This window comes from Pagrus pagrus (genome assembly GCF_965226575.1).
Source record: "Pagrus pagrus genome assembly, chromosome: 21".
NCBI classification, from domain to species: domain Eukaryota; kingdom Metazoa; phylum Chordata; class Actinopteri; order Spariformes; family Sparidae; genus Pagrus; species Pagrus pagrus.
In genome coordinates, this window is record NC_140208.1 from 18,129,345 (window position 1) to 18,155,956 (window position 26,612).

Here is a 26,612-nt window from a genome sequence, read left to right on the forward strand (position 1 = left end):
TTGAATTGAAAGAACACGCATCTACTGAGCATCACAGACTTACGTGGCATGATCCCTTGGCTGACCAGTTCCTCTCGTGTACGTCTCTGCTGGAGTTTGAGCTGAAGGACTGCATGGAGACAGGGGAGGCGGAGGTGAGGGGAGAAAAAAGAGGAGAACAGAGTCAGTGAAGGCCGGTGAGAATGAGAAACTGCAGCGATGGATCTCTGAGCTCCTTAAGCTTCCTTATGGTATCTCAATGTCCTCTGATCAGTAGTCCATCGACCATGTTTAGATAAATAACCCTGCATAGGAACCTAGATGCGTTTAGGCTGACAAAGAGAGGACCCAATTCATCCTCTCGTTTCCCCCTTCTTCTACCGTGCTTTTTTTTGAAGCTACAGAGGAGGCGGGTATAAGGAGGGCGTGAGCAGCCTACTACACACTTCCTGTTTCTGAACTTTTTTTTTTATTTCTGTGTGGTAAATGTGCGCATAAGTGTGTGAAAAAAACAGTGAGCATTCAGAAAAGAATCAGTAAAACAGTCAGGCACAGCAGGAAAGATGAGAGAAACCAGCAGAGGAAGAAAAAGAGCATACTTAACAGTACAGACTGAAACAAGGCTCCATTTGAGAGAAGATGAGGAAAAAAAAGAGGCGATTGCGCCGTCATTTCAAAACAGGAAGCACTTGTTACATAACGCAGAGGCCGGGAGAGTTTCAAGGAACACAGCCCCGAACAAAAGAAGTTGGACCATTTTCGACCTTTCAGTGTGCACAAAGTTTCAGCTGTTGTGCATTGTGAAGCCCAGTTGTTCTCCTCTTGGTACCTTTTAAAGTTAAACTAATTTAAGGACTCAACCCCTGGGCTGAAAGCTTATTAGCTCCCCTTCTATTCAATTAAGTGCAAAATTATAAACGAGATGAAGAATCTAAACAGAATAACAATTTAAACACGGACATCAGCTGCAGGATCATGCAAGTGCACTGTGTTTCATCATGTACAACACAGTGAGAATTTAGGGAAGTGAGCCGGACCCATCAGTCAACCACACAGACAAATTTCATAGGCCATACCAAGAATGAACAGCTACAGGGTTGTCACTGCAGACACTTGTTTGTGGTGTGATGTCTTTTCTGAGGTGCATAAGTAACTGATACTGCACTAAACTTCCACTGTGCTTCTTGGCAACAGCCTGTTTCCATTTTAAACCAAGGATGTGACACACACTTACCACTCGTCTTGGTTTTAAGTTCGATAAAATCTGAGGAAGGCATTTGTATGTTATCGCGGCAGATACTATTTTCACCCACAGACATTCAGCTCAGCTCCACCGAGCTCAGACTCTTGTTTTTTATGTGTACCAGCTGTCCCTGTTGAAGGGGTAGCATGTGTATGTGTGCATGTGTGTGTGATAGAGAGAACACAACACTGAGGCTTCCCAAGCATGTCAGGCCCGGGTTGTGTCTGCCACACAAGCAGCACCTGTTCGTTCCCACTAACAAAAGTGACATCATTGGTGCTCGCAGGCTAGCTAGCCATTTTGCCATGCATAGCTGCTGCAGTGTAAGCCCTATGTTATGACAAACAATGAGAAACACTGCAAATTCACGTCAGAGCCTGTGCAGCTAAATGTCATTCCTTGGCTCCGAACCCTCCGATATATTTACATGGGTGTACGCTCTACATCTTGAAGGATGATGTTAGCACTAGAGACTCCCCTCTGGAAGCAATAACATGTCAGCTCTCAGTCCGCGACGTAAACACAGAGATATAAACACAGCCAGGCGAGTTCATGTATATGTTGCACGAGAGCAGCAGCTAAGATTAATTCTCCCTCAGCGCCAAACACAAGGGCAAACACTTAGCAGACTCACGTGTTGACTGAACCTGCACACACACAAATACAAAAGCACACACAGACACACACTGACCGTGCCATGGCAGAGTGCGGGATACGATGCTGAGCCACTTGGCACTTCCAGGGAAGAGGTTTATTCTGGGAAAAAGAATCTTACACTTTCCTTCTATCTCAGCCTCACATCTCCAAGCTCCCTCTGCATATTCTTTCAGACAGGACACTCCACTTCACTTATTTATTCTCTCCTGCACTCTCTTTACCATCACTTTATCCACCATGTGAACTGGTACGTAAAGACATCAGTGCGTAGCAAGACTTCAAAATGATAGCATCACTATTAAATCCATTTTCTCTGTGGTTTGAAAAAGAAATGCAGAAGTCTCACAGTGACACATCACACATGCTGATGAAGGTGTCAACTGTGAAAAGCTGCAGTGGTGTTGAAACTGTAGGCTGATGTGGCGAGACCAAAATCATGCAGCAATAACAACTCAATTATCTAGAAATACATGTATAGCAATGGAAAACAAATACTTAAATATTGAGGCCGAAAGGTGTTTGTACTAGAATCACATTACACTTTCCCAAAGGTGGTGTCCTCAAATTGCTTCTTTTGTTCAGTCCAATTCCCAAAGACTCTTCATTTACTATCATAAATGACAAAGAAAAGCATCTCATCAACCTCTGATCCAACTGTCTAAACTAGGCAGCACCGATAATCAAGATTCTGCTACTATACTGCCTATTTCTAAAATGTTCTCAGAAACATATTTTAGCAAGCTGTTTAGCTGCACTTTAGAAAGTCCAGAATAGGAGGTAGCCACCATATTGTTCCTGTACTGTAAACAGGGCAGTGCTCATCAAATATGAACCACATTCCTTTTGACTTTCTCACCCAACATTTTTTCTTTTGGCATACCGTTTAGCTGTAATACAATATTTGTTGCTACCAGCCAGCCGCCATACTGCTTCCTGTTTCAAAAAGGAGTCAAAACCAAGCACCACCCAACTCTCACATCACCCATCAGCAGGAGTGTTTATTGGTCTAGTCACGCGAAGTGCAAGGTGGCTGTTGTTAGTTTTCTACCTCAAAGGGAAATACCACTATTTTCTCTGGTCAAGGTTGGTCTTTCTACTGTAAAGACAGTCCAGTTTTAGGCAAGGACAGTTAGACTTCCGATAGATAAACCTGATATCTCGGCCATGCCCATGTATACTGCCGACTGAGGTTTTAATGTAATTTTTATGTTTGCAAGCAGGGGAATCATCGCAGTGGCAGCATTGTGGATGGATGAAATAAAGACCATTACTCCAAATAATGCAAAACCGTATCCAAAATAATTAACTTATCAGTCTAAAAATGAAATAAAATACATCTAAAAAGGTTTTCACAGAGGTACAGTAAACTATTTGGCAAATGGTAAACATGCACACAGTAAGAATATATATATGTTAGAGGGCTACAGACAAATATAATATGATACTGACCAGCTGCATGTAAACATGGGCAAGATAAATAGGTTATTGCAGTGCATGTAAACATGTGCTCTGATCCTGCCTTAGTATAATTTCTTACAGTAATGTTTCATGTGTGCATGTAAACACACTCGGTAGCAATGTTGATGATTTGGTAATTGTTAAGATAAATGTATGAAACATTAAATATGACAATGGCTTCATCTAAATCAGGTTTGAGGGGCATTTTGGTTAATTTAAGAAAAGGATGAAAAGGCAGGGCAGTTTTTTTGGGATACTAGGCCACAGCCAAAACTGGCCTCTGCAGTCATAAAAAGTTATGGCGAAGGAACACAGAGGGAGAGAGATAGAAAGGCAGACAGCATATGCGGCTTCATTTACAGCTTTTAGATGAAGCAGAGGAAACAGTGGTGAACGACAGCCTGCTGGTTCAAACAAGGACACTTGAGCCTGTGATGTTTAAGTCACAGGACGGCTCGTTTCAGTCACTATTATGACCTGCTAGCCAGAGATTCACAGTGAAAGTCGCAGCTTTAGTTTCAGAATGACAACCTCACACTCTCATTTCTTAATTAAAATGCTTGTGTGTGAAGTGAAGGGCTACATCTTGATGTTATTTTAATTGCCAAGTTATCTTTGAGTAAATGAGTATTTGTAAATATATGAATAAAATGGCACAAACATTAAGAAATGCCCATCAGAACTGATTGGAACCCAATGTGATGTCAAAAGTAAGATGTTTTTGTTATGTAACAAAGAAAAGCAAACACATTGTACCATTGCTAAGACAGCACCAGCAAGCCTTTAATATTTCTCACTTGATAACCAACTTTCATGATTTTCATGTCGTGTGCTATTGTGACTCTTTGCAAATGTATAGTAGTAAGACATGGCAGGTGGGGAACTCTGTCAGCTTACACTGACACAAGACCCTCGACAAAGTAAAAGTAGTGGGGAAAGATGGATCCGGGGGTTAGGTTTAAGGTTAGAGAGGGAGGAGGAAGTCAGCGAGGTTTAGCCAAGTTCTTGGCAGCCAACTGGGCTAATCCTGCTGTGCTCATGTGTCGTTAGATCTGATTAAACATGTCTGAGTTCGTCACTGTCCCAAAAGACCCCCAGGCTTGGCACAGCTACTGACCATAGCAACACGCATGAAGGCAGCACGATCCACGCCCACTCGGGTGAGTAAGTAGGCACATGAGGACGGAAACAGACATGATCGCGCCGACACATGCCCAGCTAACAGACGCTCTGTGTGGACGTTACACTTGGCATCGGTATTGGAAATCTATTTGGGCAGCCTCTAAATGTTCTCCAGCATGAGCTCATAATTTTTAACGTAGTTTGATTGCATCTGTTCAACAGAGAGATGAAAACAGCACCTGACCACAGCAAATGCTTCACACATCGGTGAGATTGGAAAGCGGATAGAGGGCAGGAACAATACAAGGTTAAGGCCATTCACTCGCACTGCAGCACTGGGCTGGGAAGCCAGATGACAGCAAGAAGTGTTGCAGTGAATACTAATTATCTTAAAGTTCAGGAAAGATGAGTCAAATTCCCAAAGCTTTCGTGGCTTTGCGCACTTCCTGTCACTCACACTTTCTCGAGACATGACGTGCACCTCCATTGAAGACTTAAACAAAGGTTGGCAGTGAGCACAAAGTAGACCTGGAATGACTTTTCAACTGACAGCTGTAGCATCATGGATGCACAGTGTTAGTGTCAGCTGTTGTTACGCCACTGTAGAAGTTTCATTCACAGGTTTTTTAAATGTATCCCCCTCACTTTTCTCTATACCTCCTCAATCTTGCTTGTAATGTTGGGTATAAACAAACAGAAGCTTATTTTAACTCAAACCATTCCATATTAGACTGTATCCCCAATACCTCATATTATGTCACCGTTAGCAGTCTTGACTTTTCCCTTTCTATAGAAAAAGATATTTTTGTAAGCACTAAGACCGTTTGTTTTCCTCTCATTTTGCCAAAAATGTGCAAATCACATCTAAATACAAAAATATACTGTGACAGGAAGTGTCACACCATCACATTTCATACAGCCTTACTTCAAACTTCCAACTTCCAATCTGGCTAAAAATTTGATTTTTAAGTATTTAATATTTGCTTGGAGGAATTGTGGGATGATGGGAGAAAATTGTTATCCCAATGGATCATGTGTTTTTTAACTTGGAGTAACAAGCCCAAAATGTAACAGGGAAAGACCAGAGATGCATACTTCATATACTTTTACTGATTGCTAGAAAAATCATGACTGTAAATAGGAGGAAAGCACTTTCACCGACCCAAATTCAATGGACTCAGGAGACTGAAACAAGTTTATGTAACGGATTACATGGCAGCAACACTGCAAATGAAAGCGGACAATTTTCTACAAAGATGGCCTCCAGTTATGCTGTACTTGAATGTCTAAATGCCAGAATATAAATGAATGTTCTTGGGAAAGAAGACAAAGAAAAAAGCCCTCTGTCAAGGACTGTCGTAACTGTTGTAACAGTGTTCAATGTTCAGTGTTACTGTTACTGCTGTGTTTGCTAGCAGCTACAGTTGGGTCATAAATTGACGGTTCCCTGTTCAGTTTTTTTAAATACAAATAAAGTTTTTTAAGAGTGGGTCCCATTTTGTTAGTTGTTGTGCATGCAGGTGATGTGATACCTTTTCCTGCTGATAGTTAGTCATACTATACCACTGACCTACAGGTGGCGGTAATACTTTAAGAAATGCAGCAAGGTGCCATCAAAGGCAGGAAAGAAGAAGACTGCTTGACTAACACCAACTATAAACATTGATTCGTTTGTTTACAAGAAAACTCCACAGGGCACATTTAAGATTGTAGTAATAAGCATTGTTACTTTAACACCACACATTCAGCCATTCACACCTGCAGTTGCCGATAATTCCTTAATTTTTTCATAGTGGTCAAGTCTACTCTTTTAAACATCTTTATCAGAGAGAACATATAACCACGTAAACTTCCTTCCTACACAGGCCAGTGAAGCAAAGTGCTTATCTTTAGCAACACGCCATAAACTATTTATGCTGTTTGAAGCCATAAAGTACTGATATGAACCAGACAGTCACATAAACACAAATCATATCAGATATCTTGTGTCTTTACTGACTGTGCTGCTCCAGAAATCGCCCACCTTCTTTCAGGCTGTGATAGACATGTCTGTCATGATCCATCGTCAGTCCTGCCTTCTCCATGTCTTCTCCCATTGGAGGAGAGCCCGGTGGGGAGGGTTCAAAGGAGAGGCAATGGTTGGTGTCCAGCATTATCATTCAGAATGGAGATCAATTATTTGGTAAACATTGAACTCCTCGTTCAAAAGCGGCCCTCCTCACAAGTCCCAAATGTTGGCAGTTCTGGCTGAAGAGGGGAGGAAAGAAGAGTCCTCGATGTGTCAAAACTGCACCAGCTGTCCCTTCAATTAGCTGTCCTCTCTTTCCTAGGGAAGGACATGGATATCAAATGCTTCAAAAGACTCCCATACAAGTCCAAGAGATTCTCCTTCTAAACGAAAACGTGTTGGGGAAAACGCTGCTACGGCCTCGCCTCTTCCAGTGCCTCGCTCTTCTGTATCAGAGTAATCGATTGGTCTGTCTCAGCTTCTCTCTCTCTTCTTCCTCCAGATCTCTCCTTCCCTTGCAGTGGCAGCCGGCAAGTCACGACAGCGCCGCTCCGCTCTGCAAAAGGATTCCCGGAGAGACGAGGAGAGGGGGAGAAAATCCACAGGGCCGGTCGTGGATGAAAAGAACAAGAGAGCCGAGGGGAGAGAACTGAAAAGAGGCCAGCGGCGGAGGAAGAGAGGACAGCAGTGAGCTCGCCAGAGAGAGTGCCCAGAGAGACTGCTCTGGTTGCAGCTCCTCCTGAATCTCACACAAACACACACACGCACACACACACACACACACAAGCAGGGAGTGCTGCCGATAAAGTTCTCCTGTTCAGCTGTTGCCATTCATTCACTGTTACAGGCTGAGGGGGGGTGCCACGTACAAAACCTCCTCCCTATCAAACACACACACAAACACAGCACACAGAACAAACTCACAGCACAAACAATATGTTCTTGAACACTTTCTAGACTTACACACTGGCTCTCAAGAAAGGTGACTCAGTCGATCTATGAGCAGTTTTTATTGGATGGCAGTAACCGTTTTCGGTTGTGATGACCTCATCTGACAGGATCGACCTTTGTCAGAGATGCTTGGGTAAATCTGATACTAGGATGAATCATACACTTTCAGAGTGATTGATTGATACTCAATCACGACTGCAATTCTGAAACTGTTTTTGAACAGTCTGCCCTTGACGAGAGGCATCTCATTCAGACAAGGACTCAATGAAATATATTTTGAGAAGGACTGGTGCGAACGGAGAATCAAAGATGACGCATCCTAATCCTGTCCACCAAACTGTCTCAGGCTCCTGCAGAATTCTGATGCTAAATGCCGTCCCTGGACGCACCCCCTCCCCCTCTCTCCACTCTGTTTTAAATAGCAAGGCCAGCTGGCCATAAGGGGGCTATATTCAGCTTGGTATCACCTATGCGCTTGCAGGGTAAGGTTACTTTGAGGTACACACATCACAGCCTGCAAAAACATAAGGAAACTTTTAAGCTGCAATTTCTTGTACTAAATCAATGTTTTATGAGGCATGACACAAAGGGGGATAACATTGCTTTCATACCATTCATCCCACTATACATACAGCACAGAGAGGAGTATTAATAAAACAAGTAAGAGTGAAAATATCAAACATGAAAGCTCAGCACACAGAGTGACATCGTTGCTGACCAGTCCACAACACCCCTATCATAAAGGTGACACACTCATGACTGCAGTGCACCTGAAAACACACAGGCGACACCTTGAACAAACGGTGGCTGCCATCTACAATAACTGTCTGTTATGAGTCTGTGATTAGAGTCCACCTGCTGTTATGATTCATAGTCTGTGCAGGAAGCACAGGGATGACAACACACACAAGGATTAGGATGTTGCTGTGTGGGTTCAGCCAATCTCAGCGACTCTCTCTCGCTCACACACACACACACACACACACACACACACACACACACACACACACACACACACACACACACACACACACACACACACACACACACACACACCATGAACTCACAAACAGCATGCTAAACATGTCGTTTCATTTTCATCTTAATGGCTAAAGATCCTGAATTGTTTATTTTCACTTCATTTTTCTTGCAACTGCATTTTACCTACTCTGATTTTGTTATTCTGTTTGAGGTTTCTAATCTACAAAACATGTAGATTATGTTGCCAAATTGCCATGGCAACATAAATGCCATGAGAGGACGTCAATTTATAGCTCAACATTAATGTGTAATTCTATGTTCTTTGATAATTGTCATTGTTACTTTGACCAACGGGATAAAGCAGAAGATTGCAGGGGAGTTTTTAGGGTTTTAGGACTTGGTGGCCATAGTCTGTGGGAAGTACGGTTATGTTCTTTCCCATGACCTGACTATACCTGAATTAGTAGCTTTGTACACTTAAGGAAACCGTAGACTAAGTATCAAGGAAACTATTGATGTAACTAAGAGCCAACAGCCATGCTCTGTGAGGCTGTATGTAGGCCCTGCAGTGCTTTAAGCTAAATGCTAAGGCTAGCATGGCAACATGCCTCCAATGATAATGATAGCATGTTTGTGTTTAGCAGGTAAATTGCTTACCATGTTTTACCATATTAGCTTAGCATGTTAGCTTGTTAGCAAAGACAAAGTGCAGCTGAAGCTGATGGAAATGTCATTAGTTTTTATTATTTGGGTTTAAGTGTTTCGTCATGAATCAAGAATTGGTCTAATCAAGATTTTGACTTTATGCAACATTATGTATTGTGCAACACCACTGATGTAATGTAAGTGCTAACTACAAACAAAACTCATCACATCATAATAATGTTATGTCTTTAAACTTCTATCTAGAAATAAACAAGTATGTAATCCCGTGATCCTACCCTCTCATTGAAGTTGCATAGTGCAGACACAAAGTGATGGGGGGCGGAGTGGCTGTGACAGAGACACCATTCACCTGATTACAAGACACTGTACCATCAAAATGATTTTTGAGCTGTTATTTTAAGGTAAAAAACTTACATAGTGTTGCTTTAACGGTGGCACCACATAAAAAGTGAGGGGAAGACCAACAAAATACTGTAATTACTCCAGAGGACAGAATGAATGTTTCCCAAAATTCATGGCAATTACTGCAATTATTGTCGTGACATCACTCAAAACCAGAGATGTTAACCTCATAGTGGTGCTAGAGAAAAAAGTCAGCCACAGTCATCTGAAAAAACATATCCCCCAAGCACCATGGATATCTGTAAATTTCATGGCAATCCATTTAAAAGTTGTAGTGTTTCAGTCTGAACCAAAGTGGACAAACTCACTAACAACCCTAGAGACATGCCGCTATCATGTCTAAAAACAGCTAACAACAAGTCTAAGAACTATTAAGTACGATGGGCCTGATTCCCAGTATGATTGCCAATGTTTAAATGTATACCAGCACTATTCCTATATGACGCTCTTGCGTTTGTGTACAGTATTCTAGTCACATCCACTGCATTGGGTCGGGATGTTAACCTTTAGTAATAGAAATAATCTATCATGGCTCTGGCTTCAGGAACATTCCAGTGAAACTATTTGGCCTTGGACATCCTTATCTTGGTCTTTCTTTATTCGTCACTGAAAAACATTTCTGGGAATCAACCAAAAGAAAATCCCTGCTGTTTGTGCAGACAGGATATAATTACTGTATGAAGGCCTTGCTGAAATAGCGACTCCGAGACTTCCTGTGGATGTGTAAATGAATGGAAAACTCCCCAACAGCTTTCAGTTGGTCATCATAACCTGGACCACCGAGGGCATAAACAGCAAAAGCAGTGATTTCTTATAAAATGGCACCATGTTTAACCTTTTGTCCACTACTTGCTGTGGCATCTTAAACATCAGAGCAACACTTAAATAGCCTAACAGCTGGAAGAATACAACATGACTTCCACATCATGCTTTTTTTTTTTTTTATCTACAAAATGGCCGAAGTTGAGGGAATGAAGTGACTTCAGTCCAAATATTTTTATTTTCTATCCTGGTGACAGAACATCATGACCTTCTTAGCAGAGAGTGTATGTCATTCAGACACGACCTGCCCAAAACAATTATCCCACCACATTCCATTTACCTTCCCACAACGATTAGCAGTTTCCGTGAAAACCTCCCCCCAATCATCGCCAACTAACAAGACCAGGCAAGCCGGACTCAGGTCAACCACAAAGGAAGATTCTCAGAAATTAAACCATTTGAGCATGAATTTCCATCCTTAGTTGACCTTTAATCTCAACAACATGCCCCATGAACACTCTCTAGATCTATGAAAAAACTCTTCCTGCTCTCAGACTCTCTTCTATTCATGTCTGTAAATGTCTGTGTTTGAAAAAAATGCTTTCTGATGTCACTGTTCGGTAAATAAAGCATTTTTTTCAACCAATTTCTCTTCTTTACTTGCTGTTTGTGCAGGGCTACAGCAAAATTGTGCTGGCATGGCAACAATTTATGTCCTTAAAGATATTACTGGCCAATAAATGTGTGTCTAATGGTGACCTGACCTGAGTTAATAAACTTAGCAAACAGCAGCTATTTGATTGCTTGCTAAAGAAAAGTTTTTCACTGATGCACATTGGAAACACATCTCTAACACTGGCAGATTGAATGAATATGTATGTTGGGAGACCAGCATCTCTTGCAATATGCTTAACTGGATTATGTGATTTTCCTTTGTGTACCTTTACATAGGTTTTAAAAGAAAGGGAGAGCATTACATATTCATTCTGCTCACTCAGTACTGACCAAAATGTGTTAGTGGCGTGGTGTGTGATGTGTCAGGTATCTAAATTTGGCATCTCAGGCATGTGTACTTGTTCTTTGACCGGACATATTATTATCTAATTGATGAAACTTAACTTTAGATTATGTTTCATTTAGGCAATGTTCTCTAGTTAACACAGATGCATACAAAAGTTGGCCATTTCCGTTCAATAAAAATATTCGCAAACTAAGATGTCAGAGAAGGCCTTTTATTATCTGTACAGACACTTGAGTAATATTTTGGTACTATACTCTGCAGTGCTCCTCATTTGCATTCTCCCAGGATTCCCTGGGTTTTTAACTGGTGACGTTCTAGTCACAATCAAGTTCACCAACGAGACAGATGGATACATAGTGCACCAAACAGACGAACCAAACCAACCCCCAACCTGCCAAGAAAACAAACCAGGCCATGCGCCAGTCTACCACAGGTCAGACCAGCCATTAACATTCCAGCAGGAAAAACAGAAGGTGTTTTTTTCCTTTTACTTCCTGGTCCCCCCGCCCACCCCACCTACACTGCTGTGGAATTTACCAGCACTGTTTGCATTAGGCTGTGACTCAACACTGACATCAGGCCTAAGGTTTCTTAGTTTTGATCCACAAAGAGAACCAGCCTGAGGAATGTAGTCGATGATATCTGAACCAAGGTGCTCACACTGGTAGCTGCATGGCAGCCATGTGTGTAATCATAAAGAAAGGATGTGGAATCTGGCACAAAACCCTAATGTAAATGTTGGTACAGCAAGCTTGCACTTACTTACTGTACTGTACTCACTCTGTTTGTTCTGGCGGAGGTAAACTCATCGCCAGAAGCTAGTAAGCCAACTCTGCCTGTGTTTGCAGATGAAGCATTTATACAAGTGCTTCTGGGATATCAGGGGCATGATCCCTAGCTGACTTAGTGCTGCACTTTAACTTGGTTCCCAAGAGGAATCATGTTTTATTCTAAGACTTGAAAGAAAGTTCTGCTGTGCAATGTACAGATTTATTAACTACTGCAAAATAATCTAGAAATGATTGACACATATAAAGGAAGGATGCATCATAGGGGAAATTGTACAATGGACAAGAGAGCAGAAAAAAAAAGTTGGTGGAGTACTCACATTTTACTCATCAAAGTAATCTCTAATTCTGCCAAGACCACTGGTAGGTCTTTAATTACTAATATGTACCCATGTTGATGTGCAAAACAGATTACATTTTTCCATTGCTGTACTGATGTCTTGTCATAATGTGGTGTCTTGGGTTTCGATATCTTACACATGTTATGTATTATCAAACTTCAGTAGATGGAGTTGTTTTGTTAGCTGCAACCAGCAGCTCTATTGGTTTCTCTTTTGGTCAATCAGTTAGTCCAAAAAAATCTCCACACCCTCTTGCAGCTAGAACTTCAATTGAGTGTGTTTGTGTGTGTGAAGTAGGGCTAGGAAATATATATACAATATATATTGGTATCCTGATATAAACTGTATAAGGTCTTTGCTGCATTACAGGAAAGTGATGTTATTTTCCAAACTTATCAGGCCGTTCTACTTGTTCTTCTAATTCTTGTAATATCGATATCGACGTATTTGGTCAAAAATACTGTGATATTTCAGTTTGTCACACAGTCTTAACATTTATGAAGTGCTTTTGAGAAAACTTCAAAATATCTAGATGTATATTGTGTATTGTGATATAGCTTAAAATATTGTAGTATTATTTAATGGCCATATCTCTCAGCATCATGACAACTGACTAAAAGAGGGAGTGGCAGAGGACTATAACAAAAAGGCGCATAACTTCCCCTCTCAAAACTCATGACCCATTTGTTGTACACTGTTGTGGGTGGCATCATTGAGTTCCCTTTTCATTGCTCTATCACCCTCTGTTGGTCCATCAGTTCAACAAAAAGCTATCATTGAATCTACCCTATAACAACTGCAATTTTCTATATATATATATATATATATATATATATGGAGGTTGAAATCTGCCACAGAGGTCAAGTGTTTGTGAGGTTATGTGCGTGTGACTGCATGAACAGCTGGATGTCTGTGCATACCGGACAGCATTTGCAAATTTGCTTTATTTTTATTTTGCTTATTTAAGCTATGAAAGGGTGAGACATAAGGTTTCAATAAGCTTAAAAACAAGCACATCGATACCCACTGAGCCTTCAGCACATGTGCACACCCACATACAGAACACTAAAGGAAATTAAAGCCTTTTAAACACTGGTCAATTTTTTTGTGGTTGAAGAAAAAGGTACTGAGCAAAGTAACAGAGTGCTTTCTAAATGGTCAAAGCTCCTTTGTTGAGTAGGCATTGACCACTCTGCAGTTGCACCCATCAGCCGTCTCACATCTTGTCAATAAAAAGTAAACCAACTGTGGTCTAATTGTGTACTGTTGAAGGAGAGAGAAGCAGCTATAAGAGCGCCAGTGTTAAAGGACAAACAGAGGCATAGACCAGCTGGCAGCTGTTAGCATCTGGTAACATGAGCCTTCACTGTAAACCAGGGAGGACTGAGGGAGGGAGGGATGGAGGAGGGGAGGTGAGGTCCCGTTCAGCAAATGATATTTTCAGAGAGGAATACAGGCAGAGAAAGAGACAGAGGGAAAAACTGAGTACCAGAACCAGGGATGACGGCTTTGTAACAGACTGTTACATAACTGAAACATCTGAAAATCATTTTTAATGTAACGAACCCCCTAACCTCCTGCCCCACTTACAGGGGAAACACTGCTTTCTTTTCTCGTTTACGACTGGCTTCCATTTCAGTCCTACAACAACAGACTCCGGCGTAGACTGGCTGCAAAGAAAGGCTGTCGAAGCAAATCAGGAGAGAAAAGAGAAATAAAGACAACAAAGCTGAAGTGAGGGCATGTGTGCAGCATGAGTGTGGGACAGAGAGTGCTTCGGCCTGATATGAGAAAGTCACTCTGATAATGTATGCGTGTGTTTTTTCTGGTGTTTTCCTTCAAGTTTTATAGGCCTCTCCTTCCTGCCTTCCCCCTTTATACATCTAATAAAAGCCTGGCCGTTAATTTGCTTCAGCAACCAAAATGACAGTGCTTTTATTAGACACTGACCTTTAACTGGGACACTGGTTTCTATTCTTATTTTTCATTTTAAACAGAAATCTACTTAAATATTACCTAATTTTTCAATGTACTATACATATCATACACACTCGTGGTGTTTGCAGATCTGGTTCACGATAAAAAGTCTTTCGCTTTCTGATGCATCCAACCGATAACCTATCCTGTCTTTGTGACAGACTGTTCTCACAGTAAGCATATGAGAGACACAAAACTTGAAAGCCGGCTATGTTCTCACCAAGCTAAGAAACAAAGGCACAACACCGACAACACTTGAAACACTTTGTCGAGAGCATGTGAAGGTGAGAATGAGGAGGTACTGTGATTATGACAAGTCCCTGATGACCATGAACATTTCAATGCGAGCACAGACAGCTGTGTTCTTCAGTCTGGTCTGACAGTGGGTATACACTGCTGGCAGTGTTCTCGGAGTAAGAGAGTAACAAACTGACGAGACAGGAGCTGAGTTTTCCCTGGAATTTGGTGACACTGTTGATGCAATCTACTGTTGACAACAAAGTTTCCTGTTTGTGTGGGAGAAATGCAGCTCAATTCTCACATTCACTTGGACATCAGACTAAACTATTGGGTATTAATCTTGGCTTTGTCAGATCACGAGAAATAAATTAATGTTTTCGTAAATATATTTCACACATGTCCCAAATAAAGTACATCTTGAAACAGCTATGACCCACATTGCTTCCACCTGATGCTGTCATCAGCTGTGAATTTTCGTCTGCACATGGCGTGGCATCTGAGTCACTTTAGTGACAAAACAAGACTCCGGTTAGCTTGCACTGACCTCTGCTACATTCACCAGGAAACGCTAAGTGTGCCACACTCTGTGTCAGCAGGTGAGTCACAGGCTAATGGCTGTTCTATTATTCAGAAACGGCAGAGCAATTTGAGTTGTCGATGAGGCAGAGACTAAATCAACCAGAGGATACATGTCTTCTGTTTGTGTGGTTGTTTGTTTAAGCTAGGGATGTTCCTAACAACTAATTTCCATGATGTTTAAAAAGTTTACTGGTTGATTGGTAGTTACTGTAGCATGTACATTTGCTTAATATATTGACATTTTTTATATCAAGTTTCATGTTTGTCTGGACAAAATATTTTGTGAAATTATATTAGCTTCTTCAACCCAAGACCCCAAGATCTTACGAAACCACTTTTTTAAAAAAAATCTCATACTGTTACATTCCTATCGCCCAGTCTAAAGTAATAAAACACTCTAAAAGCAGTCAAAATTGAGCCCAATTTAATCTATAAGGTTAAACAATGTCTGAAAAAGAATGTTTACTAAGAATGTTTGGGACTTTGAGCCATGAATTATCAACACTGCACATTATCCTATAAACCATGACATCTCCAAAAAAATAAAATCATAAAAAATAATAAACATAACAAAATGATTTAGGAAACGTGCCTGATTATTACAATTGCATTTTAATGGGATGAGGTACTTAAATACATCTCAGATGCAACAGTTAACTAGCGTCGCAAAATAAACAAACTATCTTTGTTTTCATGACTGACTAAACAAACAACAACGCAATTTCATACTGTTTTACTTTGTTGATATTTGGCCACATTTCTAGCTTCAAAGAGTAGTAGATTTTTATTATTACCTCATTAATATTGTAAATAAATTCTGAGTTTGAATTTCTTCTCCAAAACTACATAGTCCAGCAGCATCAGGTTTGTAACTGTCGCAGCAGGAACTTTTAATTCTCATTTGCATATTTTAAAGTAGAGGTTCTGCAGCGGATAATGTTGGGTTGAGTTGGTTTTTAAGGCAGAGTAGTACAGTATTTATGCTACAAAATCACCCTTTATTAAAAGAAACCTGAACCGTTTCATCACCCCCTTCAAAAACAAGCTGTAGCAGTACAGCTCGTCCTGCCATACAATGCAGTCTAATTAATACTGAACACATTTCAATCGCAGCATGTCTGAACAGGATGATACACAAAGTCTTTCTACCCACAACACTGATTATACATGTGCATATGTGAGTGTGTGCTGCAGCTGTGCTCTAATCATGCACCACATCATACATGCATTTACAAACACAGTATTCAGGTGTTTACAGACCTCTAAATGTACATAGTATGATATTTGTGGGAAAATGTGCTGCTCGATGATGCATGTTTTTAGACTGTCGCAGGCTTACATGCCCTCAAGTCGTGCATGGTATAAGATCTGCACGTGTGTGTGCTTGTGTGTGTGTCTTTAAACATCACTTAGCTACGTGAGTGGGCTTGTACCTGTGGGTGTGCAGTCACCATGCTCCTGTTGCTACGAGCAGACCTACAAAGCTGATAAAGCGCTTTTCTTTAGCTTCAGGCTACAAATCTGAGCGAGTCTCGCTTGCTTCTCATTATCTAACAGGAATTTACTGGATCGCAAATCAAAGATGTGAGTGTGTTCGTGCTTGTTGAAATACCGTACTGTCAGGACACACTGTGAAAATGGACGGCTACCAAAGCCTGTGAGTGCATGTCCAGGTCCCGACAGTGACGGGAGATGAAAAGTGCGTGTGTTTGTGTGTCTGAGTGTGTGTGTGTTTGTGTGTCTGAGTGTGTGTGTGTGTGTGTGTGAGTCCTGGTGAGTCATGCATAGTCTGTGGGTGTGTGCGTGGTGTGGACACATTTAAGATTTAGACCTCTCGCAAAACTTGCTTCAGTTGCATAAATATGTTTCTGCCTGTATGTTTATTAGACTGAAAGCTGTTTACATTCAGCCAAAGACATTTGGTCACCTGCTGTTTGGATTCAGCCTGTTTCATTATGGTACTGGAAAGCTGAGATTTGTGCTGCAGTTTAATCTTAACCTGTATAATAATTTTGACGCGTTTTATTTTTTGTCTTTCGTTTAATCACCTGGTATTCTTTTTGACTGTAAGTCTTCTATGTATGTGATTGTCTTGGGAATATGGAGATTATCTAATAGCATGACAGAGCGAGGCAGAGAGGCGAGGAGACAGACAGCTGGATTGTGTTTGCTGCAGCTGTGTGTTTGGATTACATTGAAACGTAACCCCCCTCCCTCCCTTCCTTCCCCATGTCCTGTTCTACAGAACTTTTAATGGTCTTATTTTTCAACGCTCTGGTCCTCTTTAATGCAATTTTACATGTCGTCACTCTCTTCTCTTCTCTCTCTTCTTTCTTGCCATCTATCAGTTTCTCTGTCTCATTCTTCCCTCTCCCCTCCTACTCTCAGCCTGACAGAGTGCTGTGGGGCCTCTGCTGCTGGCTGCCTCCCAATCTGTTACATAACAGTACTGCCAGCCTCCCTGAATCACTGCGGGGCTAGGCTAGCCTCGGCCAGGCTACATATCTCGCTATCGTATCTTAAATGCTGCCCAGCAGCAAAGCGTCTGTCTGTGTGGGATCAGATTGCATTAGCATTTTTAATTTCAGAGGGCAAACTGATCGTTTCTGGCGCCTGTCGAGCAGAGACCGGCACTAATGGCACAACATTGTGGTGTACAGTAAGCTACGGCCCATCTATTGTCATTATGCAAGGGTGGGGACGCATAGGGACGTGATCTTTATCGCTTTATGTTTACAAGTCTGGGTGATGAAGTCAGCCAAATCCCAAACCTCACTGATGGAATTTTAGCTGGAGCTTACCCGCTCCTCATCCAACATTAAGCCACAGTCTGAATCGCTGTCTCTGTTCACATTTAGACCACTTTCTGAAAGATGTCCCAACATGCTTCCACTTTTCAAAAATCTTAAACTCCCAGTGGCAACCGAGCTGGCCGATGTTCCTTTTAACAGTCAAGATTGTTTTTGTCACTTTGACATGAATAAAAAACAATAAAAATCACAGTATTCCAGTGTCAGGGTCTGATATTCATGGTCTGGCCAGCTGATTTTAACTTGCCTGTGTTTCTGCAACACGAGAATCTGCAGGGTTTCATTGTAAGCCTCACACTGCAGCAGCCAACTGGTTTGATTAGTCCCTATCAGTGGTTGTAGGTGTAATAATCAGAAAAATCAGCTGCAGTAAACAAAAAATAAATCTGCAGGCTCTCTTGCCACAGTGGCTCATGATTACAATTCACTGTTCTGGCTTCCTGAGGACACATAAAACACTGCCTCGTTGCATTTATCATTTACAATCTACCGCCTAGTCTTGGCAGTCGTAGCCGTAGTCTGTGTTACGATCTGGAACAATCTGTTCCGACATGAAATGAGTGGGTCATTTCCACTTAAATGTGGAGCGGAGTCTGTGACACCTCTAACCTACTTTCCCCCGACAAGTCCCCGTCAGTGAGCCCGGGCTGTGTTCTCTGTTCCTCCACCCTCAGCTAACCTCCAACTCTCCAGCCCTGACCGTGTCCTGGCCCCTGGCCTGGAGCCGGTCCTCGGGGAGCAGCAGTGCCTTGGATGGACAGTTGACAGCTGCATTGACCTTTCCACCTTCTCAACACTTTCATCCACCCAGTTCTGCTCAGTGCAGACCCCGCAAACTTGGCCTCACTGCCCCGCCTGTTCGCTTTTGTTCTGGGGAGCCTCGAAGGTACATCCCTGGAATCTACATTTACATACTACATGTATTTGCCACCAACCCAGACTGATTAAACAACTGCTTTAACTGTGTACAGGCTCTACATCATTAACCATTTCATAACATCTGGAAGTTTGCACTTTAAATCTTCTGTTAAAAGATTTGAATTTTTTTTTCTAACTTTTTTACTTTCAATAAACTTTTATAAATCATGTTTTCAACCCTAAATGCGACCATGTTTGCTCGATATTAATGGTTTATGTGTACAGAAAAGAATGCCTGAAGTCAGAGTTAAAGTTTTGCAGCGAACAATGCAGAGCAGCCGTCATCTTATACAGAAGGGCACCAACACTTAAGACCGCAGTGTCAACACACCTAACATTTACTGACACATGCAACAGCTCACACCACACCTGCAGTCAGCAAAGCCCAGCTTACTTTACAGGTAACTTTTAATCATTATCGTCGATTTCTAAAAGACAAGACAGAGACGTGAAAGCACAAGACGGCGTACTCAAATGGACTTTACCTGACTGGATAGTCATATCCCTCTGCACCATGCTGAAGGGAAAGCTTCACCCTCCCGGCAAGATTAGCGAGTCATACTCCCAACACAAGCAGAATAAAAAAGGGATTGGGAAAAGAAGGCTGGAGAGAAGTTCCAGTGACAGAAGAAGCCACATTAAAACATGTTTTCCTCTCACCGGCTCGCAGCTGATACTCCACAGGTAGTAGTGCACCTCACATTCCCTTTCTCTTGACTGTCTGTCTACAAGTGTGTGCACGCCCCAACAGCGAGGGCGTGTGTAGGTCTGTGTGTGTCTGCCCCTTTATTGCTCCTTGAATAACAACACCCAATGGTTCCAATCCCTCTGTGGCTACACCTCTGTTCCACTCCCATGTACAAACTTTGGGTCACTCCTCTGCACTCTCTCAGCCAGTTTGGAAGTTAAAAAACTGAAAAAGAAAAACAAGCTAGTGCCAAGCCTCACCTCCTAAAATACAACACGCCCCCTCCTTTCTTGCTTTCCATTTTCCCTCGCTTTCCTTCTGTTCCCTCTCTGAGAAGTTATGCAATACTGCCATTACAGACATGACCTCCCCCTCCTCTCCTCTTCCCCTTCCTTCTTCTTCTGCTGCTGCTGCTGCTGCCGCCGCAGCCCACACTCCCACACTCAAACTAGCTTCTCCACCTCTTTTCAAGTTTTGAATGATCTCAGTCACATTATCATAGCTTTCACGGGGCTTTTGTTTGCAGTGGAACAATTGAGAGGCAGGTTTGTGATGGAAAACAAGAAATGTAAATTGCTTTGAAGATGATTTTCTGTCGTGTCAGCCTTTATGTTGAGAATCACAGCTAACTCTCTCACAGACACGCATGCACACCAATGCATATCCTAAACATCTGTTCCGGATCCTCAGCCTCACCTCTCCCTTTTATACTTGCACGTTTGTTTAACAATAAACCTCCCAGCACTTGGCCATGACTGAGGAAGGAACCTTGTGCAATAAACACATTGCATAACCTGTTGTCAGAGATAAGGCTTTGATAAGCTTTACTATAGGGGCATTCCAGTCTGTTTCACTGCCCAAGCTGTATGCAGTCACATGTGATGCATCTCTCCAGAGCTCTGAAAGCATCTTCATGTAAGCTGAGCTACGGGAGTGCCTGCAGCAACATGTCTGCTTCTGGCTAGCAGAATGAAGTGTGTAAGGAACGGGACGAGAGCAGGGGTTGTTTAAATTGGGAGTGGTGGCCTGAGGCTATGTGTGTGTGAGAAAGAGTGAGCCTTTGTGTGTTTCAGTGAGGTAAACATGGTCCTGTGATGACTTGTCACAGTTCCATTCTTAAACATTTCTGAAATGATGTAAACATTTCTTGAAATGTTGTTCATGTATTATAAATTAAGTTTCTTCTGTTTTTATTTCTTACGTTGCAGTGCACGGTTAACTCTAGCTGTACTGTGCCTCAACTTCTTTTTTTATACTGTTTTTATTGTATGTATCACTGTGTGTTATTCTCTGCCACTGTTGAACCCACCCTAAAGAAGGTAAATCATTTACTGGTCCAACCTTGCAGTACCTTACTCGCCTGACAAATCAAGAGTGGGTCAACCAACTGCGTCTCCACAAAACGAGACGGCCAACGCCCAGCTGGGAACAATGGCTGATAATGCAAGGTGTGTTTATGAAATTGAGTAACAGTTACTCCATTATCAGGTCTGACCAACACTCTGATATCTCAGCTTATCAAACAGACTCGGCGGCAGAAACATTTGGAGCCTTTGTTTTACTAAAAGACTTTGAGTAGCACATGCCAGTGCGCACCCTATATTATGTGCCTCTAGTTGTGTGCTAACTGATGGTGCAAATGTGTTTAGAGCAGTTTAGTTGAACTTGGTCAGATGAGAAAGATGCTATCTGATCATACATAGCTGCCACAAACCAACAGAAACTGTTTGTCTTGATCTTTTATCGACCCAGTTTTGGTGTGTTTTTTTTTTTTATAGTGGGAACTGACAAGGAAAGGAAATAACTTGAATCCGGTTTTAATAGCTCTAAAAACATAATTGTTTACATCTGCAAGCCAGCAGTTGCAGGTGCTTGGAGAAAAACATAACAACACGAAGCAAGAACTAACTGCAAACTGAACTTATGTTTGCTTTAAATAACTTTGCTTTCAAATACCTCGTCAGACAGTCAAAAATCCAAAGATACTGAGCATGTATCACATCTTTCAACAAGGCAAATCGAGATTTGTTTAAAAAAACAAGTACCAATGAACAGAATGATATAGAACAGAGAAAAGCCACAAATCCACGCATTTGAGAAGCAAGAATGAAAGAAAATGTCTGTCATATTTTCTCGTAGAATGACTTATTAAAAATCAGGGCTGTACCAAATGTCATTTCCTACATTCAAAGCTTCTATTGAGATTTTCAACTTACAAAATTTGACCATACCATCCTAAAGTAATCAGAATAAAATAAAATGCTTAAATTGAATGGAGTGATTCCAGCAATCACTGGAATCTAATTCTACGAATTGTATATTCATAACAATATTAGTATTAGCTGCAATAACACATTAAAATGAATCATTAGACATGCAAACAAAAGAAAATAAAAACAAATCAAAGATTGGTTTGGAATTTAAATGTCAACGTTATGAATTGCTTCGAACTATTCGGTACACGCTTATTAACAATTAATTGTTTTTCACGATAGTTGCTGTATAATTGACTGAATCAATGTATCAGTTCAGCTGTATATGCCCATATCCAGCTTCTACTACATGACAGCAGAAAAGGTTTTTATGCTCAACTGACAGACCTGAGCCAGATTATATTAAAACCATCACCAAGAGCTAGCCATGCTAACAAAACCCTGTCCAATAAACACGCCATCTCTGAGTTCTGTGACTGTCATTTATAAGCTTTGATCAGTTGTAATTTGGCTGTGTGAACCTTAACAAACCAAACACATAAACTCGGTGATGTCAATTTTTCCACTGTGATTCAAACCAATGGAAGCTGCTGCACGTCACTCTGCACAGAGAGCCAAGTGCTTTAAGCTCTGCGCTAACTCCAGACACAAAAAAAAAAGGCCTTCAGAGTCACACACAGCAGACGTGCAGCACAGTCTAATCTAGTGTAACAAGAGGTCAGCGCAGAGGAGCAAGCCAATTAGGTACGGCAGCTTCTTCACTCCCTTCTTTCTAGAGGCTTCACCACACACAGCCCTCCCCACAGACACACACACACAGCTTCACCTTAGTACTTAAACCTTCATGTTTCTCTCTCTGTACCACCCTCTGCAGTGAGGCAAGCTCTCCACTGACAAAAACAAGACGTACAGACACATTTGACATTTAACTTCTGTCTCTCAGATAAGTGTTTCTTCCCCACTTCTACTTAGCCTCAACTTATGTAACATGTTCTCCGTACACGCTTTTTAGCTGAGAGGAATTCATGTTGGAAATAGGCCACCTGTGTGAAGGATGACTAGTGCTCCGCCAAAATATTACATGAGCTGGAGGCAGGAGTGTTGGCCTACAAGGTCTGCGGAGTGATGTTTTTACTGTACATTCAAAGTGTGTAGGGGCTATCGCTGAATGAAGCCCCTTCTGCAAGAACGGAGGTTTAACATGCTATGGCGAAAAGTAACCAGGCAGATGATGGCTGTGATTGACCACCAAAGAAGAAGGAAGGAAGATGAGTGTGGACTGGTAACATTTTGAAAACATCCAAAAAAACGCTTCTGTAAAGTACTTTTCATTTTCACATTGAAATAGGTTTTCCGTATTCATCTGCTTTAAGCAGTGTTCAAGTCAAAAATAGATTTGCATCAAAATAATGGGCTTTTTTCAAAGCTGAAACACTGAACAGCAGTTTTTACAACTGTTTCTTGGACTATTCTGCTGCAAAAAAATTGAGCCAGGATGATCCATCCAAAAACAAAGAAAATACCAAAATGTGGCATTAAGCATGGTGATCGAAAATCAAAACGTGTGCATGCAACATGATCTCACCATTCTTTCTCTCCTGCAGAGGCATCGGGTCGGGTGCGGGCTGAAGGGATAGCTCCTGGAGCTCACTGGTCACTGCCTCACTCTGCGGGCTCGGGGCCAAACCTGGCGTCTTGGAGGCTTCCATGCTGCCAGGACTAGGCTCCTCCCCTTTCTGTGGGTGTAGCGTTGCCATGGTGACAGAGAGACCTGTAGCAATAACCGGACATTAATAGTTTGATAACTCATCAAAAGACTCCATGTGATATGTAGACGGCAGCTACTGAGAATGAACTGGAAATGTTTATTTTGAGGTGCAGACAGTAATACTTAAATAACAGTAAAATATATAATCCACCACATGCTATGGATTTTGTTCAGTTTTATCTTAATATCTAAGTCAGAAAATGCATTATTGAATAAGCTTGGGGACTCGAGACTTAGAAAACTTTAGTCCTGATGCAGAGTTGGCATTTCATTATCTGACAGGTAAGCAGCTTATGATCTAGCTACAGAGCACATAATCCTGCTGGCTGATGTTTGTCTTCAATCATCAACAGTCATCGCAGCATCACAGTCTATAACATTTTAAAGTCAACCTGTGGTATTTTCATTGTTTGGTGTCTTTTTAGCCATTTGCCAGTTGGACAGGAATGAAATACAAAGATGGTACAAGTAAAATAAGCCATATATTCTACTGTGAGCCTGAGCAGTGTGGCAACAAAACACCTGAGCCAGTTTATACTTACTAGAAGTATGTATACTGTACTTTTCCACTAGTAAAATGTGGCAACGTTTGGTAAAGATACCCTTGGGTCTAATTTCTGAAGGCCTAGCTCCTCCTTTGTTCCATCTGTCTCACAGTGTATTTCCCCAGAAAGGGTTTGTTTTATCAGGAAAAAGTGCTGCATATTCAGATTGTCTGTATTGGCCAATCAGAGTCGAGTTTTGAACCCAGTCATTGAATTAAAAAAAACCAAATGCAACCCGGGGCCGTTTTACAAGCTACAACAAGTCAAAAAGTTCCCTCCCAGGAAACTAAAGACCTCTCTTTAACTCCCTGTCTGTCTGTCTGTCTGTCTGTCTCCCTCACATACACACAAACAACTGGGGAAGAAGAAGAATGCAGGGCTGTAGGCTAGGGGATTAAAATCCGCCATCAGGGAAGAATTTGCATGTTTGAGCTTTTACAACTGTTGCTGTGGCCGCTGCTTCGGACAGACTCAACTTTGTTTATGGATTTTTTCCCCCTCTTTTAACTTCTTAACAACCGCAGAGTGATTTCCATACATTTAACCCTTGTAACAACTTCAACAAGCCTCACAGCTGGAGGCATTTCATAAAGGAAGCTATAAAAGATGTGAATGTTTGTGAAGGCTCAGCTGAAAGTTGAAATGGGGCTTACTGTAAAAAAGGTTGACTTGAATAAGCCTTAACATCTTTACAGGCAATTCAGACGAACTCAAGCCTCGAGCCTTAAAAGAAAGCTGAAATTTTGATGGTCACATAGCAGCACATTTTACACATAAATTAACACAGACAAAGCCACAGAGAAACTCTGGCAGCACATTATAAACCACTAGTGAGTACAGACTCTTGACACCTTGAACTGCTGCAATGGCTGCATTTGTAGCAGCCCTCTCCTTGTAAACGTGTCATTATAGGACCCAGTCCAGCATAAATAATGTGAATTCTCCTCAATACCCTAAATGAATGTACATTTACAAGTTCCTGCTAACTGTAGCTGCTGTTAGCTAGTTTGCTCAGTTAGCGGTTTTGACTTTGAACTCGGGACCTGGAGAGTGTTGGTTTTTACTCCACTAGCACAGGAGCTTTGGACCAGAATAGGCCCGGGCTAGCTGGTTCGCATGCTAACTTCAGTAGATATCTCTGCAACACAATACACAGACAGCATAATGTCAAATCTGCTATTAATTCTCATTCTATTTATAATTCTAGCTGTTTTTTGAAACTGTGCACAGCTGTCGTGGTTTTTGACATTTCTGACATTGTGACTTGTCATAGCAGGAAAAGGACGTGTTACTAATGACATTAACAACGACTCGGTTCTATTCAAGTGTCCCAGTAAGTCGTGCTGTCAGTTGGTCAGCATGCACAATACTCGGATGTTGAAACTGAAGCAAGAAAATGGAATTCAGCCGTCATTAATTTAATTAATTACACCTTTGCCTTTCCTACAAGTCAAAATGTCTTCTATGAGAAAGGAATATTATCAATTAGAAAGAAACTAAATCCTAGTAGCATATTGGGAAGTTTGATACTCTTTAATATCGAACCCAGTTGTATTTACATACATTGAAATGCCACTTATTTTTCCAAAATATTGATGTGCACAGCACAGCAGTAATTACTGAGGAACACCATGTTTCAGACTGACAGGTACATCTGTAATACAAACTGGTTAATCTGAGTGACGTGAACACAAACCTGTCTGAGATCAGCCTGCTGTAGAGGGATATGCATCCATTGTAACCAGGGTCAAATTTATTTACGCCTGCTTAACAGAACGGATTCTTCCAGAGTTACTGGAGTAAGCCGCCCGGTGTAACTGGTTCTCTTCCTTCATGAAAACCCTCCCCTGGACTGAACAGGCCCAGTAACTTGGGCAGCACATCACTAACGGTTGTTTACAAAAGCAGGCCCGCCTGCTGCTGCTGCGCTGTGTGTTGATCTCTCTCTTGCTCTCTGTGCAAATATGTGTTTCCTAGCCGAGGGGTTCTGATGGGGATTCTGTCATTGCTGCACAGCGAGCCTGAAAACAATGAGGCAGTGTTGTCTGAGATGTCACTCTTCTCTCTCACAATGCCAGCACACACACATGTGTCTGAATAGCGGCACACTAACCACATGACACACTAAATGTATGCTTGTCGCTGGGCTCAGGATGTGTGAAAGTGTTATCATGCTAAGTTTAACACATTGGTGACCTTTTGTAATGCTTGCTATTACAGAATATAAATTAAAACAAAGATATAAGAATATCTGCAGACCTATCAGAATAAAGGCAAATGGGCTTCCTTCCAAAAGGTAATATTTCAAATATTGTGTTTTTAAACTAGATTTAAAAAACCAAAAACAGCAACATTTCTCAATGTTTTTGGCCTGTAGTGAACATCAGAGACTGGCCAATACTTGATTTTTAGGATTGATGCTGATACTGGCAACGAAAAGCATTCTGATATCAGCCGATACACAATTTTGCCATGATCCCTCAAATGTGGTTATA

General features: G+C 41.5%; 1 protein-coding gene across 9 annotated transcripts in view; it reads right to left on the reverse strand.

Moving 5' to 3' along the window:
* mrtfab (myocardin related transcription factor Ab) overlaps positions 1-26,612 on the reverse strand; it is a 45,408-nt gene that overhangs the window by 16,818 nt on the left and 1,978 nt on the right. For 4 of the 9 annotated variants that reach the window (XM_084341591.1, XM_084341593.1, XM_084341596.1 and 1 more), the window contains exons 3-4: positions 23,390-23,575; positions 44-109 (exon numbers count right to left, since the gene is read on the reverse strand). In XM_084341591.1, coding sequence (XP_084197717.1) covers positions 44-109; positions 23,390-23,561 — 238 coding nt within the window. In that variant the 5' untranslated portion in view covers positions 23,562-23,575. The other 5 variants (XM_084341599.1, XM_084341595.1, XM_084341598.1 and 2 more) reach the window with 4 other exon arrangements.